This window comes from Ranitomeya variabilis, chromosome 2 (genome assembly GCF_051348905.1).
Source record: "Ranitomeya variabilis isolate aRanVar5 chromosome 2, aRanVar5.hap1, whole genome shotgun sequence".
In the NCBI taxonomy this organism is placed as follows: domain Eukaryota; kingdom Metazoa; phylum Chordata; class Amphibia; order Anura; family Dendrobatidae; genus Ranitomeya; species Ranitomeya variabilis.
Genome location: NC_135233.1, coordinates 962,346,831 through 962,364,983, shown reverse-complemented (window position 1 = coordinate 962,364,983; position 18,153 = coordinate 962,346,831). Strand labels below are relative to the sequence as shown.

The 18,153-nt window shown below is 40.6% G+C and overlaps 1 protein-coding gene across 2 annotated transcripts in view; it reads left to right on the top strand.

The window, feature by feature from the left end:
• The window catches only part of PLOD2 (procollagen-lysine,2-oxoglutarate 5-dioxygenase 2), a 229,774-nt gene extending 212,007 nt beyond the window's left edge, over positions 1-17,767 (top strand). For both annotated transcript variants that reach the window (XM_077290813.1, XM_077290812.1), the window contains 5 exons: positions 6,501-6,566; positions 11,874-11,978; positions 12,063-12,209; positions 13,950-14,075; positions 15,568-17,767. In XM_077290813.1, the coding sequence (XP_077146928.1) occupies positions 6,501-6,566; positions 11,874-11,978; positions 12,063-12,209; positions 13,950-14,075; positions 15,568-15,723 (600 nt within the window). In that variant the 3' untranslated portion in view covers positions 15,724-17,767. The remainder of the gene's footprint in view (positions 1-6,500; positions 6,567-11,873; positions 11,979-12,062; positions 12,210-13,949; positions 14,076-15,567) is intronic.
• The last annotated feature ends 386 nt before the right edge of the window (positions 17,768-18,153 follow it).

Here is an 18,153-nt window from a genome sequence, read left to right as displayed (position 1 = left end):
ATTTTCATCAACACCCATAAGTGAGCCTAATGATCTATACCAACGTAAGGCAAAATCCACAAACATACACCAAAACTATTGCCCACAATGCTGGTTTAAATAGTATAAACTTTATTATTATCAAAATATACCACAATAAAAACACAAAAAGTAGATAAAAACAAAAATCAAGTACAGGAACAAGACTGGTGGGTATGGCTACAAAATATGGCTAAATACATATCAAATACATAATGGGACTACACAATAGTGTATCAGTTCAAATAGCAGACAGCAGTCATCAAGCAGAAAATAAATATAAAGTGCATAAATGTAGTATACAGGTCCTTCTCAAAAAATTAGCATATAGTGTTAAATTTCATTATTTACCATAATGTAATGATTACAATTAAACTTTCATATACTATAGATTCATTATCCACCAACTGAAATTTGTCAGGTCTTTTATTGTTTTAATACTGATGATTTTGGCATACAACTCCTGATAACCCAAAAAACCTGTCTCAATAAATTAGCATATTTCACCCGACCAATCAAATAAAAGTGTTTTTTAATACCAAACAAAAAAACCATCAAATAATAATGTTCAGTTATGCACTCAATACTTGGTCGGGAATCCTTTGGCAGAAATGACTGCTTCAATGCGGCGTGGCATGGAGGCAATCAGCCTGTGACACTGCTGAGATGTTATGGAGGCCGAGGATGCTTCAATAGCGGCCTTAAGCTCATCCAGAGTGTTGGGTCTTGCGTCTCTCAACTTTCTCTTCACAATATCCCACAGATTCTCTATGGGGTTCAGGTCAGGAGAGTTGGCAGGCCAATTGAGCACAGTAATACCATGGTCAGTAAACCATTTACCAGTGGTTTTGGCACTGTGAGCAGGTGCCAGGTCGTGCTGAAAAATGAAATCTTCATCTCCATAAAGCATTTCAGCCGATGGAAGCATGAAGTGCTCCAAAATCTCCTGATAGCTAGCTGCATTGACCCTGCCCTTGATGAAACACAGTGGACCAACACCAGCAGCTGACATGGCACCCCACACCATCACTGACTGTGGGTACTTGACACTGGACTTCAGGCATTTTGGCATTTCCTTCTCCCCACGCTTCCTCCAGACTCTGGCACCTTGATTTCCGAATGACATGCAAAATTTGCTTTCATCAGAAAAAAGTACTTGGGACCACTTAGCAACAGTCCAGTGCTGCTTCTCTGTAGCCCAGGTCAGGCGCTTCTGCCGCTGTTTATGGTTCAAAAGTGGCTTTACCTGGGGAATGCGGCACCTGTAGCCCATTTCCTGCACACGCCTGTGCACGGTGGCTCTGGATGTTTCCACACCAGACTCAGTCCACTGCTTCCTCAGGTTCTGGTCACCTCTTCTCGTTGTACAGTGTTTTCTGCCACATTGTTTCCTTTCAACAGACTTACCATTGAGGTGCCTTGATACAGCACTCTGGGAACAGCCTATTTGTTGAGAAATTTCTTTCTGGGTCTTACCCTCTTGCTTGAGGGTGTCAATGATGGCCTTCTTGACATCTGTCAGGTCGCTAGTCTTACCCATGATGGGAGTTTTGAGTAATGAACCAGGCAGGGAGTTTTTAAAAGCCTCAGGTATCTTTTGCATGTGTTTAGAGTTAATTAGTTGATTCAGAAGATTAGGGTAATAGGTCATTTAGAGAACCTTTTCTTGATATGCTAATTTATTGAGACAGGTTTTTTGGGTTATCAGGAGTTGTATGCCAAAATCATCAGTATTAAAACAATAAAAGACTTGACAAATTTCAGTTGGTGGATAATGAATCTATAGTATATGAAAGTTTAATTGTAATCATTACATTATGGTAAATAATGAAATTTAACACTATATGCTAATTTTTTGAGAAGGACCTGTATGTGGCAAAACCACAATCAGTAGTATAGAATCATAAATAAAGTATGCCAGAATGCTACTGCCTGCCGTATTAGCATATAACACCAGTAAAGCCCATATGTAAAATATATAGCATATGCTTACCTAATAAGAGCCAAGAGCCAGGGACCCACCACACCCGATGTGCGTTTCGCTATGGAAAGCTTCATCGACCCCTGCTAATGCTTATTAGGTAAGCATATGCTATATATTTTACATATGGGCTTTACTGGTGTTATATGCTAATATGGCAGGCAGTAGCATTCTGGCATACTTTATGTTTCTATACTGCTGATTGTGGTTTTGCCACATATACTACGTTTATGCACTTTATATTTACTTTCTGCTTGATGACTGCTGTCTGCTATTTGAACTGATAAACTATTGTGTAGTCCCGTTATGTATTTGATATGTATTTAGCCATATTTTGTAGCCATACCCACCAGTCTTGTTCCTGTACTTGATTTTTGTTGTTATCTACTTTTTGTGTTTTTATTGTGGTATATTTTGATAATAATAAAGTTTATACTATTTAAACCAGCATTGTGGGCAATAGTTTTGGTGTATACTTACTGTGATTTTGCGGCCCCTTTTCTGTGGGGCCCCAAAAACGGGCTGCAATAATGCCACCGAGCACCATACGCCGTATAGCCATGAGGGCCGTATTTACGGCCGTGAAAAAATATCGAGCCTGCTCAATCTTTTTTATGGCTCAGGGACACGGCCCCAATTGAAAATCAATGGGGCCACAAAAACAACGGGATCTTGTTTTTGCGGTGCACCATGACTTCTGGTTTTGCGGAACGCCGGTTTTTTTTTCCAATACTTTTCCCATAGTATTGGAAACCCGAAAAACGGCAAGTTTTTTGCCGTCCATTATTGCGGAAGATCGTGACAATTGCGGCGATATGGCCTGCAAAAAAGGCCCGCAATAACGGGCCTGCAAAAAACACGGCAAGTGTAAAAGAAGCCTTAGCACACTGACAGAAGCAGCAGCATGGAGGAAATTATACAACAGTCCTTAACTGTGTAGATGTTAATCCAGTTCTGGAGTGAGATGAGACTTGTCAGAAAGGTCAGTACAATCTTTCTTTTTCTCCCTCTGCCTGTTTTGTCCCTCTGCTTCTAACTCATACTAGTGCATAATAAGCTCACTGTGTGGGCAGGCTGTATTGTCTTGAGCAAGACCTAGTTAAACTGTTAATAAACTGAGTGGATTCCAAGTTAAAGGGAACCTGTCACCCCCAAAATCGAGGGTGAGCTAAGCCCACCAGCATCTGGAGCTTATCTACAGCATTCTGGAATGTTGTAGATAAGCCCCCAATGTATCTTAAAAGATAACAAAAAGAGGTTAGCTTATACTCACCAAGAGGTGGTCCCGATCCGGTCCGATGGGTGTTGCGGTCCGGTCTGGCAACTCCCATCTTCATCAGATGACGTCCTCTTCTGGTCTTCATGCTCTGGCTCAGGCGTACTTTGTCTGCCCTGTTGAGGGCAGAGCAAAGTATTGCAGTGCGCAGGCGCCGGGCCTCTCTGACCTTTCCCGGCGCCTGCGCACTGCAGTACTTTGCTCTGCCCTCAACAGGGCAGACAAAGTACGCCTGCATCGGTGCCGCAGCATGAGGACCAGAAGAGGATTTCATCCTATGAAGATGGGAGGCCCCGGCCCGGACCGCGACGCCCACTGGATCGGACCGCCCGCCCAGGTGAGTATAATCTAACCTCTTTTTCTCACCTTTTAGGATACATCGGGGGCTTATCTACAGCATTACAGAATGCTGTAGATAAGCCCCTGATGCCAGTGGGCTTAGCTCACCTTCGATTTTGGGGGTGACAGGTTCCCTTTAAGTAGGAAGGGGGAGGGGAAGAACAGTCTCATAAATGGAAAGATAGGCAGAATTCTATGATAAGAAATATGACCAAGTTTCTTGTATTTAGTTTATCATGTTCTCATGTACTTGCATGTTCTCATGTAAGTAAGGTCTGTTAGTTTGAGTGTAAAGACTTGAACTCTAGGGTCCAAGGGTGGTGAGGTCTATATTGAAATCACTTAGAGCTTGTCCTGTCCATTCTGAGACGACTACACGGGTCTTTGATGGGTTGCTATGACAGTTGGGGGTCTGCTGAAGATACACACAAATGTTACTAAAGAGCTCCTTTTGAAGCCCTTCCTGTGGAGAAGACCGTGATTTCTGCTATATGCTGCAATGCTGTGACATTGCTGTATATACCACGAGTGATCAGACGAGTACAGTGAAAAGTAAAAAAGTTTTAAAATGTCTGAATAAAATAGTTAAAATCGCCCACCTTTTCCCCCATGAAAAATAAAGGTATTAAAAAAAATTTAAATAGACATAAGTGGTATCGCTGCGTTTAGAAAACTCCTATCTATCAAAGTATAAAAATCATTCACCCCATTGGTAAACGCCATAAATGAAAAAAAAAAAAAAAATTAAGAGCGAAAAAGTTATTTTTGGTTGCTACAATTCCACAAAAAATGCTGTAATAATAAGTGATCAAAATGACTCATCCCACAAAAAAATAAGCCATCACGCAGCCCCATCAGCCAAAATTTTTTACTCCTGTTTTCCAGTAAACTGTGGTAAAAGGAATTGTGTCATTCAAAAGTACAACTGGTCCTGCATAAAACAAGCCCTCATATGTCTGTGGACAGACAAATCAGAGTTATGGCACTGGGAAGAAGGGGAGGGAAAAATGGAATCACTAAACTTTAAACTGGGGTTAGTACACAAACTGTGTGGATGAGGCCCTCACTGTGCATAATTTGCACTACATGTCCGTAATTAGCACAGATCAATAGTTTCAACTACAGGTCCTTCTCAAAAAATTAGCATATAGTGTTAAATTTCATTATTTACCATAATGTAATGATTACAATTAAACTTTCATATACTATAGATTCATTATCCACCAACTGAAATTTGTCAGGTCTTTTATTGTTTTAATACTGATGATTTTGGCATACAACTCCTGATAACCCAAAAAAACCTGTCTCAATAAATTAGCATATTTCACCCGACCAATCAAATAAAAGTGTTTTTTAATACCAAACAAAAAAACCATCAAATAATAATGTTCAGTTATGCACTCAATACTTGGTCGGGAATCCTTTGGCAGAAATGACTGCTTCAATGCGGCGAGGCATGGAAGCAATCAGCCTGTGACACTGCTGAGATGTTATGGAGGCCCAGGATGCTTCAATAGCGGCCTTAAGCTCATCCAGAGTGTTGGGTCTTGCGTCTCTCAACTTTCTCTTCACAATATCCCACAGATTCTCTATGGGGTTCAGGTCAGGAGAGTTGGCAGGCCAATTGAGCACAGTAATACCATGGTCAGTAAACCATTTACCAGTGGTTTTGGCACTGTGAGCAGGTGCCAGGTCGTGCTGAAAAATGAAATCTTCATCTCCATAAAGCATTTCAGCCGATGGAAGCATGAAGTGCTCCAAAATCTCCTGATAGCTAGCTGCATTGACCCTGCCCTTGATGAAACACAGTGGACCAACACCAGCAGCTGACATGGCACCCCACACCATCACTGACTGTGGGTACTTGACACTGGACTTCAGGCATTTTGGCATTTCCTTCTCCCCACGCTTCCTCCAGACTCTGGCACCTTGATTTCCGAATGACATGCAAAATTTGCTTTCATCAGAAAAAAGTACTTGGGACCACTTAGCAACAGTCCAGTGCTGCTTCTCTGTAGCCCAGGTCAGGCGCTTCTGCCGCTGTTTATGGTTCAAAAGTGGCTTTACCTGGGGAATGTGGCACCTGTAGCCCATTTCCTGCACACGCCTGTGCACGGTGGCTCTGGATGTTTCCACACCAGACTCGGTCCACTGCTTCCTCAGGTTCCCCAAGGTCTGGAATCGGTCCTTCTCCACAATCTTCCTCAGGGTCCCGTCACCTCTTCTCGTTGTACAGCGTTTTCTGCCACATTGTTTCCTTCCAACAGACTTACCATTGAGGTGCCTTGATACAGCACTCTGGGAACAGCCTATTTGTTGAGAAATTTCTTTCTGGGTCTTACCCTCTTGCTTGAGGGTGTCAATGATGGCCTTCTTGACATCTGTCAGGTCGCAAGTCTTACCCATGATGGGGGTTTTGAGTAATGAACCAGGCAGGGAGTTTTTAAAAGCCTCAGGTATCTTTTGCATGTGTTTAGAGTTAATTAGTTGATTCAGAAGATTAGGGTAATAGGTCATTTAGAGAACCTTTTCTTGATATGCTAATTTATTGAGACAGGTTTTTTGGGTTATCAGGAGTTGTATGCCAAAATCATCAGTATTAAAACAATAAAAGACCTGACAAATTTCAGTTGGTGGATAATGAATCTATAGTATATGAAAGTTTAATTGTAATCATTACATTATGGTAAATAATGAAATTTAACACTATATGCTAATTTTTTGAGAAGGACCTGTATATGTGGTATCAAAGTTTCTGATATGCATATATGTGTGTATATAAAAACATTTTTGTGTGTCTGTGATTTATGGTTCTATACGTTTTTAAGTGTTTGTTTTTTCTTTTTTTAGAATATATTGATATACTTTTGTACTTTTCTATTTTAGGAATGGAAACTTAAGTATATTAATTCCAATTACTCCAAGATCTTCACTGAAAACATTGTTGAACAGGTAATTGGTAATGAAAGCTTCTATTCAATGTCTGTTGTCTACACTAATGCCCTAATCCGTCAAGCAGTTTGCACCGGTGTTCACATGTAAGATTACATGATATGTTACAAAATGTTTGCACATTAATTTGTGTTGGTTATTTCATGGCCATTCTTAGCCAGATCTGCCAACGTTTTGAAAAGAGAACAGAGCCTTCCTGGGAGGGGTAGTGGCTGAGTGCAGCGGACATTTGTATCCTAACTCATGCCTCAAGAGCCGTGTAAATTTCAACAGAATTATACGCCAGTCTCTTGCTACTTGTGATGGCACCCGGCTGCTGAAGGATAAGGATCGACCACATTTATTAAGGGTCTCTTTCTTCTTAATGAGTTTGATACATCTTGCTCCAGTGCACAGTTCATGATTACTGATATGCAGAACTCCATTGGTGATGAATCGGCGCCGAAGTCTGTTTTGTCATGTGTTTAGTAAGCAGCTATGAAATATTTATTTAACTCTGAAAGTGAATCCTTATTTGGCAATGAGTAACATGGGAATTTATAGTACTGAATTACCCGAAAGATAAACATTTACAGTCCGTACCAAGGAGTCCAAGCTATTGTCAACTGGATTTGATCTACTCCTTCTCTTTCCTCATCCACAATGAGCAGATGTAGCAAAGCTATGATGTTTGTGTTCAGATAAGACAACTCGCTTGGTAGGTTTAATTGTCGTCTATAGAAAACTTGAATTAATCTAATAATACACTTATCTCTCTTATATCTACATGTTAAGCTGCAATTACGAAGTTGCTAGAATTTCTACTAAAGTACATAAATGGTGATCAATTTAAAAACCATACGGCTACTTTCATGTTAGCACTAGAAAATTAGTGGAAGGGCTCATTGCTTTGTTATGTGGTTATGTGCACTTATTTGCTTATTGCAGATTGATTTTTTGCAGGAGAACCCAATATTTTATTTTAAATTGAGTTATACAAATGTGGTCAAATAAATGGTATTCCTCACTATTCTGCCCTGGATAATCCAGTACTGACACAATGGCCAGCACGTGAGAAGCTCTGGAGAGGGACAGATGCGCACACAATATAGAGCAATACCGTCTGTTAATAGATAGGTATAAACGATGGTAGCACTCACCTAAAGGTGTTCTGTGCAGGTACAACATCTGTAAAGGCACAGAAAGCCGCTGTTGCTGCCTAATCGCTGTAGTAAAGGTTTCTTCCAGCTGTATAATAGTAAAAATGGAAATTGGCACCTTTCGTTGGGCTGCACTGTGGGAATAAAGAGCCTTGGGATTCCAAATAGATTTTTATTAATAGCAAGTTATTTCTGTTTTTGAACTAGCGTCTCTCTGAAGGTATAAAAAAGAAAGTTAGTATTAATACAAGCTGATTTGGGATCCCAAGGCTCTGAATTCCAACAGCACAGCCCACCTAAACGTGCCAGTTTCCATTGACTGCCAGAATGTTACATACTTAAAGGGAACCTGTCACCCCCCATGGCGTTTTTAAGTAAAAGAGCCACCTTGTGCAGCACTAAGGCTGCATTCTGTGAAGGTGGCTCTTATGCTTAGTATCTTTAGGAATGCTGAAATAATCACTTTTATAAATTGCCCGCCATACCTCTGTTGTGTCCTGGAGGTATGTCTTCTCCCCCATGTCAACCGCCTCCGAGACAACAATCATCTCCCTCTTGCGTCTGTGTGCCACCTCCTGTGTTCAAAATACACGCGCTCAAAATACACTGTGTCCAAAAATAGCGCGCCTGCGCTCTGCCAACATTTCTCAGGCATGCGCCATGCGTGCTGCCCATGAACTTGCATCAGGCGACAAATGTTGGTAGAGAGCATTCGTTGGGCATGTAGTTTGAACACAGGAGGCGACGCACAGATGCAAGAGGGAGATGATTGTCGTCTCGGAGGCGGTTGACACCGGGGGAGAACACATACCTCCGGGACACAATAAAGGTATGGCGGACCATTTATAAAAGTGATTATTTCAGCATTCCTAAAGATACTAAGCATAAGAGCCACCTTCACAGAATGCAGCCTCAGTGCTGCTGAAGGTGGCTCTTTTACTTAAAAACACCCTGGGGGGTGACAGGTTCCCTTTAACTGGTAAAAAAAAGCTTATTTGATTACTTAGGTCACATTGCTCCCCTTCACAGTTAAAATTCCCAATTAGTGCCCTCCATAGTGTAGTGATGCAACTGTAATACATTTGCCTTGCACACTGTAGTCCTGCACCCTTGGTGCCCTCCTGCACAGAATAGTATAATAAAAATATAAATATAAGAAAAATGCTACGTGCCTACTACTGTTCTTTTGAAGAATTATAATTCATCAGGCCTCTTATGCCCCTACAGAGGGCGGCTTGGCGCAGTCGCGGCACTGATATATGCTGGCATCCCAATGTGGGAATGAATACTGGAGCATGTGTGTGACTACTTTTAGTTCCACTTTTGTATTCAATGGCGTCTGTCCTAAAGATGTAGATAAAGTTGAAAGTTGTGCTGGGCAGCCTGACTCCCAACTAGCTGATCCCTGCTACATTCCTACCTTTTAAAACAATTTTTTCAGAATGGTATAATATTAGAGAATCTTACTTGTAAACTTAAAATCTACTGTATTAATGTTACAGCCCTCTGGCTGGGTGGCTAGTACTGGTACTGTTGCTTTGCACTGCTGAAATATTATATCACAGATCATATGACTGGGTTTGTGTGGGTTTCCTCCCATAATCCATAGACCTTGTGAGCACAAGTAGGGACAGTGATGATGTCTGTAAAGTGTTAGGGAATATGATGGTGCTATATAAGTACCATATTTTTCTAACTATATAAGACTTTTTTCCCCCAAATTTGGGAGGAAAATGGTGGTGCATCTTCTAGTCTAAATGTAGCTTTCCAGGAGGGGATGGAGGCAGTGGAGCAGAGTCATAGGAGGCAGGGTTGCTTCTGCAGGGAGCTGTAGCTGAAGGAGTGGGGTGATGCTGCAGGCTCTGGGCTGGCAGGAGGGGGGTGTCTTGGTGGTGGGAGGCTGCAAGCCCTGGGCTTCAAGAAAATTTCTGCGGTGTGGCAGGAGGGGAGTCCCCGATCTGTACATCAATTCCCGGTGGTGGGCTTCAGAAAAACAGCCACTGAAAGCGATGCATGCGCAGATTAAGGTCTTGGCTCGTCATTTTACTGCCTGACAATAAAAAGGTCTCACAATCTCTCAAAGGGTATGGATTCATTAGGGCATACAAGGATCAAACTTATTAAAGGGAGTCTGTCAGCAGGATTGTACTGAGTAGCCTACAGACAGTGTCACGTCTATGCTATAATACTGATTACAATGATACTTGAGTTGATGAAATGCATCTTGTGGTTGTTATTTAATCTTTTTATTTTCAGTTTTGAGTTAATGATATGTTTGTGCTCTGGGGCAGCCTGGGGGGGGGGGGGGGGGTCTTTAGGCCTTTTACAGATCATTTCATCTTCAACTTGCTTACCTGTTCACATTAAGACTAATTACGACCAGAGGTGCCCAAACTTTTATATTTCACTGTATACCCTTAAAATATGTATTATTCTAATTGTATGGAGCTCCCAATGTGTCACTGCAGCAATGACCCGGTCCGTGGCCCTGGGCATCCAATAAAATATGAAAAAGGGGAATAGAGTTTATGGGGTAAGTGTTAATGACGACACATGTGGTATTTGGCCAAGGATGGCCAACGCTGCTTAAAGGGGTCCACTGGGGTTGATGGTATTGCAACAGACTTGGTATAGCTCCCCACAGGTAGAGCTTAGTCCCCAGGGCTCCCGATGCAGTTGGTAAGGGATGATAGATGGTGAAGTGCAGGAAATAATTGGAGGACACAGGATTTGCAGTCTCTTAACCTTTTTGCTGGTGAAATTGCAGTCCAGGGCACAGATTACAGGTGATCTTGGAAATCCGAGCAGCCTGGAAGCAATTCGGAATCCCCTAGCCAGGTGGGGTTGGAAGCCTTTTTTTCTTCTCTGAATTCTGGGTTGTTGATGCATTAGCTTTCCTCAAGTCCCTCTCTCAATCTGTCCCTTAGGTAGAACACTACCTGCATGGCAGGCAGCTCGAGCCTTTTTACAGGAGTCCCTTTCTCATGGTGACTCCAGGCTCTAATCTGCTGCTGTGTCTTCGAGTGCCAGTTGTGGCTAGAAGACCTGCAATCTCCTGCCCTCTGGTTTCTGCTGTGGGGCATTCAGTTCCCATACAACCTCGGACCCTGGTGTCCAGTTTGTGCTCTATCCTGGGAGTGAGCTCAATCGCAGCTGCACTCCCAGTTTCTCTCTCCTTTGCTTCCTCTCCCTTCACTGTCTCAAACAGACTGATTCCTAACCCCTCCTCCAAGCCAGAACTTAAAGGGAAGCTACCCTGAAACCGGGTTTAGAGCTCCCCTTTCTGGCCTGGAGTCAGGAAAGTGTTGTATGTAAGTGTTACATACTAAGTGGATTCCTTCTCGCTTCCAGGCATGGCATCACCCTCCCCGGGAGGCAGGCAATACAACTGTGGCATCCGGACTCCTGGGGTGCCACAGGTATATATTTAACTGAATTGTGTCAGTGACAGCGGCATTTGGTGAGCGCCGACAAGGGGACGCACTACTTTCTTGTTCGCGGGGTCTCATTTAGTTGCTTCTGAAGACCCCTGTGTCTGTCAATAACGGTATTCCTGTGAAAGCCAGCCCATTGCTAGCATTCATAGTAGACTATCATTTTCTCTTTAAACAGCAGTGATGTGGCATTGCTGTATATAGCACAAGCGAACAGTTGATTACTGGTTCAAGTTGTCTAAAGAAATTAACAAATTCAGTAAAAAGTAAATAATAAAAAGTTTTGAAAAAGATGAAAAAAATACATCCAGATATAAAAGTTAAAATCCCCCTTTCTTCTCCTTAAAAAATAAGAAATAAAATGTAAAAAATACACTTTTGATATCTCTAGGTTCATAAGTTCATTCTAACAAAATCCATTGATATAAACGGTGTGACAAGAACAAAAAATCTAAACTCCAGAGTTCAATATTTTTTGACTGCCACAACAAGAGTAATGCAATAAGAGGTGATCAAAACATTGTATCCACACCAAAATGACATCAATAAATACATTGGTTCTGGGCGCTAACAAAAAAAAAATGGAAAAAGAAGGTTAGAGCTCTTTGAATTAAGGGAGGCAAAAAAAAAAAAAAAAGGGCGAAAAATTAACTAATTGAGGACCAGGCAAACATTGATAAGTGAGGTGACGTTCCTTCACTTTCCATCTGTTCTTTGTTCTTTGTCTCTTACAGCCATGCCCAGACGTATTCTGGTTTCCAGTTCTGTCGGAGGTGGCTTGTGATGAACTTGTAGAAGAAATGGAGCACTATGGCGGGTGGTCTGGATCCAGACACTCAGTAATAATTTCTTTATCATATTTTTGTTTTTCTGCCAAATTTATTCAAGACCATTGTAATTTTTTTTTAATTCATTGTAATTAGGATATACGTATTGCTGGCGGTTATGAAAACGTTCCTACGGATGATATTCACATGAACCAGATTGAGATGGACAAAGAATGGCTTCACTTCATTAGAGAATATATTGCTCCAATAACACTGAAAGTCTATGCTGGATATTACACAAAAGTAAGAATTACAATAGTTAAAGAGCATACAATAAATGTCAGAAGGCTGATAAATGTGTCGCTGATTCATTGCTTCCTATATGTCAGCTATTTACTGCATTCACAATATATTGCAAACATAAGGAACATTGACCGGAATTTAAAATTGAATAATTCCACAACTTCATACAATAATAGATTAATTAAGAATAATTATGAGACCAAACATGGAACTGGATTTTTTTTATTATACTGTATTTGCATATCTGAAATGTAGTGTAAGGTCTTCAGTTCTTCAAAGCAAAGTAGTGGGGCCTTTAATTTATTTAAATCAATAATGTGCAATTTATTTTATTAATCTAGGTAGGCGGCAACAAAATCTCTAAATGTTGCAAGTTATCAATGCACAAGCCCACAAAAATACTATAGAAACCATGGTGTAAAAAATAATGCACTAATGCGTGTGTGTATATGTATGTGTGTGTGTATATGTATATGTATATATATATATACCGTATTTTTCTGACCATAAGACGCACTTTTTTTCCTCCAAATTAGGGAGGAAAATGTGGGTGCGTCTTATGGTACGGATGTAGCATGTGGGGAGGGGGGCAGCAGTGAGTGGGATAGCACTGTTATCCCACTTCAGGATGTCCCCGCTGCCTGGAATCAGTGTTGGGGAAACCATGTGGTCCCGATGATTAAGTGCAGTGAATATTCATTAGCTACTCCCCGCCCACCTATCAGCTGAGCTGTGAGCTGGGAGCAGCAAATGAATACTGCACTTAAGCAGGGACACACATGGCTTCCCCAGCGCTGATTCCTGGAGCAGCTGGGGAGATCTGTGTGTCCGGGGGAGGAGGAGGCAGCAGCAGCAGTGGCCAGGGGAGAAGAGATCGCTGCATAACTGCCTGGGCTGGACGCTGAGAGCTGTGCACAAACAGGACCTGTGTGATTTCAGGAGTGGGCGGGCTGGAGCATCACCTGGTAGCTCAGAGCCCTCCCTCTTCTTGACATCATCACAGGTCCTTCAGGCCCTCCACTAGAATCTGCAGGCTTCCTCAAAACCTGTGCTGTGGAGAGGCAACAAGAGGGAGGGCTCTGTGTGCAGTCATGGGATGTTTTTACCTCACCACAGTGTGGCTGGCTGCCACAATGAAGAGGTTAGTCTTTACAAAACACAATAAAGCACTCTGCCACTCCTTTGGTGAACTATAACTTCCAGCATGTCATAGGATCTGCAGGACATGCTGGGAGTTATAGTTCTCCCATGGGATTTTAAAGCAGCACTCCAGTGTTATTTTGCAGTGCTGGAGTGGTGCTTTCAATATAAGCCCTGTGCCCCCATTCTTATACTCGCCCTCCAGCATCTTCATATAGTACTTCAGACAGCACACTGGTCCCGCAGCTTCCAACATAATAACAAACTATTATATATAATAACACCACATATAATAGTATGTTATTTATGTTATTAAATATTTTACCACATTTTTTTGCTTCAAATATTTTTTTCCCTATTTTCCATCTCTGAAACCGCCTTATAGTCCGGTGCGTCTTATAGTCCGAAAAATACGGTATATATTACACACAAATTACACACATATATCTACAAGTATATATGTATTAGGTATTGGTCGCATTATTCCAAAGGAGTATTCTGCTTCTTGGGTTCTCAGCGATTCACTATGATCCATGGGGGAAGATGGAGGCAGAATTCCATTGCATCTTGTTTAACCGGCTTTCTTTTATTCTTTTCTAGGGACATGCGTTGCTTAATTTCGTAGTGAAATATACTCCCGATCGACAGTCATACTTAAGACCTCATCATGATGCTTCAACATTTACAATCAACATAGCACTTAACACAAAGGACACAGACTTTCAGGTATTTTTTCTCTTTGAGGATACACATCGAACAAGTTCCAAGAAAATGTAGTTTTATTAAAAGCCGCTGTGTGGCTGATGAGACATGAAGTACTTTATGACAGCCATTTAGATGAATAGATGCATCACGAATGTTCCCCATCCTGCTAAGAACTTGGGAGTATTTGGGATCAGAAGGTCTTAGCGTTTGGCAGGTTGCAGGTCCTTTTTGGATTTCGATTGGCGATTTAACTTGAGTAGAAAAGATTAATATTCACTTGGTGTGAAAGGGGTTAATAGTTCCTTTTTTTATCCTGCTAGGATTCCTTAAGGCTTTAATCTCAGCTGATGCATCTTACTGCCACTCCCATCCATTATTTAAATTCACTCCTAGCTCTCTCTTGTGCCGGTTATAAGTCTTCTATGCTGACCTCCCTGGAGAAGTTGTTCCAGTTTAAACGATGGAGTTCCAGTTGCTGTTTGATTTCTCCCTGTTTGTCTCCTTCCCTGTTTCCTTACCTTAGTAGTTAAGCTAGTTTCTTGCTGCTCTACTCACTAGTAACTCATTGCCAGCCAAGGCGTTCACGGGAGGAAGGACCGGTCTATGGATGGTAGGAAGCTCCAGGTGCCATCTCGGGTGAATATGTAGGGGTGTCCCTTCCTCCCTTTCCCTATTGTCAAGGCTTCCTTTTATCTTCTTTCCCTCTCTTGCTCCACACGCCAGGCATTTCCTTGTTCTGGCATTATAGGATATCCTTATAATAAGATCATGGCTTGTGTTCTCCAGAATATCCTTTTTCTCCAGCTCAAAGAGAGGGGTGCTAAGCGATTTTACTTTATTTTTATTTTTTTATGATGTTCATGTATCATATCATAATATGGACTTGAATAAAGCCCTTTTATAAAAATTAATTTTAAAGAATATCCTAAGGTCTTAAGGTAAAAGATCACTGTTATTTGTATGTTTTGAAACATTTTTCTATATATGAAAGTTTGAATGAAGCTTACCGATTATTTTCACACAATTCTAAACCTGTCCATGGGTTTTTCCATGTTATTAGAGCAGCATGCTGTAGGGGCAGACACCTGGATTTCAGTGATGTTACTTGCTGGTCTGCATGCTGTCATTTTCATACAATTCCTGTTTTATCTGCTGCAGATCTAGCAGTGCTCTGAATGCTGAGATATGTATAACCCCGTCCACACAACTGGTTGGTAGCTATGACATGACAGAAATATGCTAATGAGTGTTGGGGGCGTGGTTAGACACAATAGTTGACTTGAAGACGCAAGACATCTAATCCTGTAATGATAAACTCCTACTGATAATATACTGATTTTAATCACCTAACACCACACAGCCTAATAAGTGACACATCACTGTAATCAGGCTCTTAGCCCCTATACTATGCAGCTCTCAGATTACATAGCAAAAACCTGCTGACTGTTTGAAATGTAATCATACAAACTAAGAAGTTATTGTGAAATATCCACTTCTTTTTTCTTTTTTGCAGGGTGGAGGGTGCAGATTTGCCAGGTATAACTGTTCGATTGATTCACCCAGGAAAGGCTGGAGCTTCATGCACCCTGGTCGACTGACACACTTGCATGAAGGACTTCCTGTTACCAATGGCACTAGATATATTGCAGTGTCCTTTATTGATCCGTAAATGTAATTACATTTGACATTGGCCTTTTTTAGGATTTATTTAAAGAAGTTGTTTTTTTTTTCAGATCAGAGGATTTACTACTGTTGTAATAAAATGTAAAACACAAAAAATGGTGTTTAAGTGGCAGAAAACTATAAAATGTTTCACTCATTGTAGAATAAACCTATGTTCTAAATCCAGATCCTTAGTGTCCATAGAAACAAAAATGGGGCTTTATTGCTAGCAGTGGAGGTGACCAATTTTGAACATTTATGTGAAACTGGTGACAAGATACCTCACATCTCCATTTTGCTAATTTTCTAGCAAATTATTTGACTGAATATTGCATACTCAGTCCTTGTGTCACAGGCCGTCAAACTTGGAAGAAGAAAATCTCCACTCAAATAACCACTTCTTGATCCGCTACCTTAAACTTAAAGGTTACCAGATTCATATTTTTAGGGCCTTTTTTATTTTTCTTGCCTAAATATGATGGATACATGATCTTGTATAGAAGCATTCCACTTAAGGCTATGATAATTTATAGCAAATTACAAGCAATAATCTATTGACAGAAAGTGGATTAAAAAAATCAGCAGACAAAAAAAATGGTGATTATAATTGTGTCCACCAATACATAAGATTGCAAAAATTATACCAAATGCGTTAACATTTTCAAAGAAGCAAATATTTTTTTTTTAGGCAAAATGCATTTTTTTTTTAAAGCAAACTCTTGAATATTGTATGCCTCACCACATAATTTATTTATATCTAACATATAGCTGACTTCTACTGTTGTAGACCACCTATGTTCCAACAACACCTTAAACTGGCTGTCCACTACTACATCTCCAATGAGCATGTTGGTCCCAGGTGAAATAACACGTACACTCCCCTCCATTGCCGACGCCGTTCCAGCAGTTTGGGTACGAATTCTCCCGGGGCTCGCGTCACATTATGTCAAGATGAATCGGACATAAAGAGGAAGTCAGAGCGCTGACTGGCTGCTCACTTCCTCTTGATGATTGTTTTGTCCAGAGGTGGGTAGAGTGAAGTCAGCACTTTTTGGGCATAGGGATCACGTGACGTGAGCCATAGGAGAGTGAGTGCCGACACACAGTGCCGGCATTGGAGGTGAACATAAGTTTTGTTCTTCTGGGGTTAAACATGCTGACTGAGATGGGGTTGTCAGTAGCTGACCACCCTTTTTAAACCATTAATTGCCTGAGATGGGTAGTACTTTTTTTTTTTTTTTTACACACAAAAAAGGGACCTGAAACAACGATATCTCCATTTGTATCAATTTAAAATCCAATATTTTGAGACACGGAATGGAAATCAATTTTCTTCTCTTTTGAGTCTGAGGTCACGGGGGTGACATTGCTCCAAAGAGATCATGTGTGTTCAACTTTTTTTTTATTCTCAATTCAAAATTGATCTTCAATTATAAACTTATACAGTAACTGTACATGAGGTGTAATCTAATTCATTGCAGTGGGCCCTGACTGAATAGACTTATCCTGCACGTGAAGCCGAAACCAAAAATGTCAGGTTGTCCTCCTCTGATAACGAGTTCTGAATGGTATTTATTTTTATTAAGGATGACTCTTTGCAAATGCTATTTTTTATATTCTTGAACCACACAGTGCCTTTTCTCAACTTTCTTCTTGGAAGGAGATCTTTGCTGGAAATGCAACAAACTTGCCAGCTGATGTATTTTTATTTTTACATTGCAAGAATTGTATTTGGATTTTAGTAATGCTCGTAAGATTTAAAAAGCTACTGTGCGTTGTTGAAGGAGTTTTATGAAACATTCACTTTACTTGAATTGTTTGTAAAGAGTCTTCTATTAAACTTGTGTTTTTCTCAATAAAGGCGATCGCTTAAGGAAATTATTGAAACATATTACAGGTGTTAATAATTTACATTTTTTTCTCCATATTTTCTATACCTGAAGAGAACAAATTTAAAGTATTAGTAATGTCAGATATGTGTGATAAATAAATGTTAATTTAAAACTTTATTTGCATTTTTCTTTTTGGAATAAATACATATTTTGCCAATTAATGTTGGTTAGTACTTTCAGTTTTACGGAAACTCCGTTATTTTTTTGGGTGGGGGAAAAGAGTTCCCCAAAAATATGCTTATCGCTGGATTTCTTCCTGCTGTGACCCTAAATGATCAGCTAGAGTTGCTGATAAGACTTGGGAGTTACTGTTCAGTTTAGGGAAAATTGAAGCATGGCATGGTTCCAATTTGTTGCATTGTATTCAATACTTACTGCTGTATATCCATGGTGGGGTCTATTATTATTATTATTATTATTATTATTTATATAGCACCATTGATTCCATGGTGCTGTACATGAGGAGGGGTTACATACAAATTACAGATATCACTTACAGTAAGCAAACTAACAATTACAGACTGGTATAGAGGGACAAGGACCCT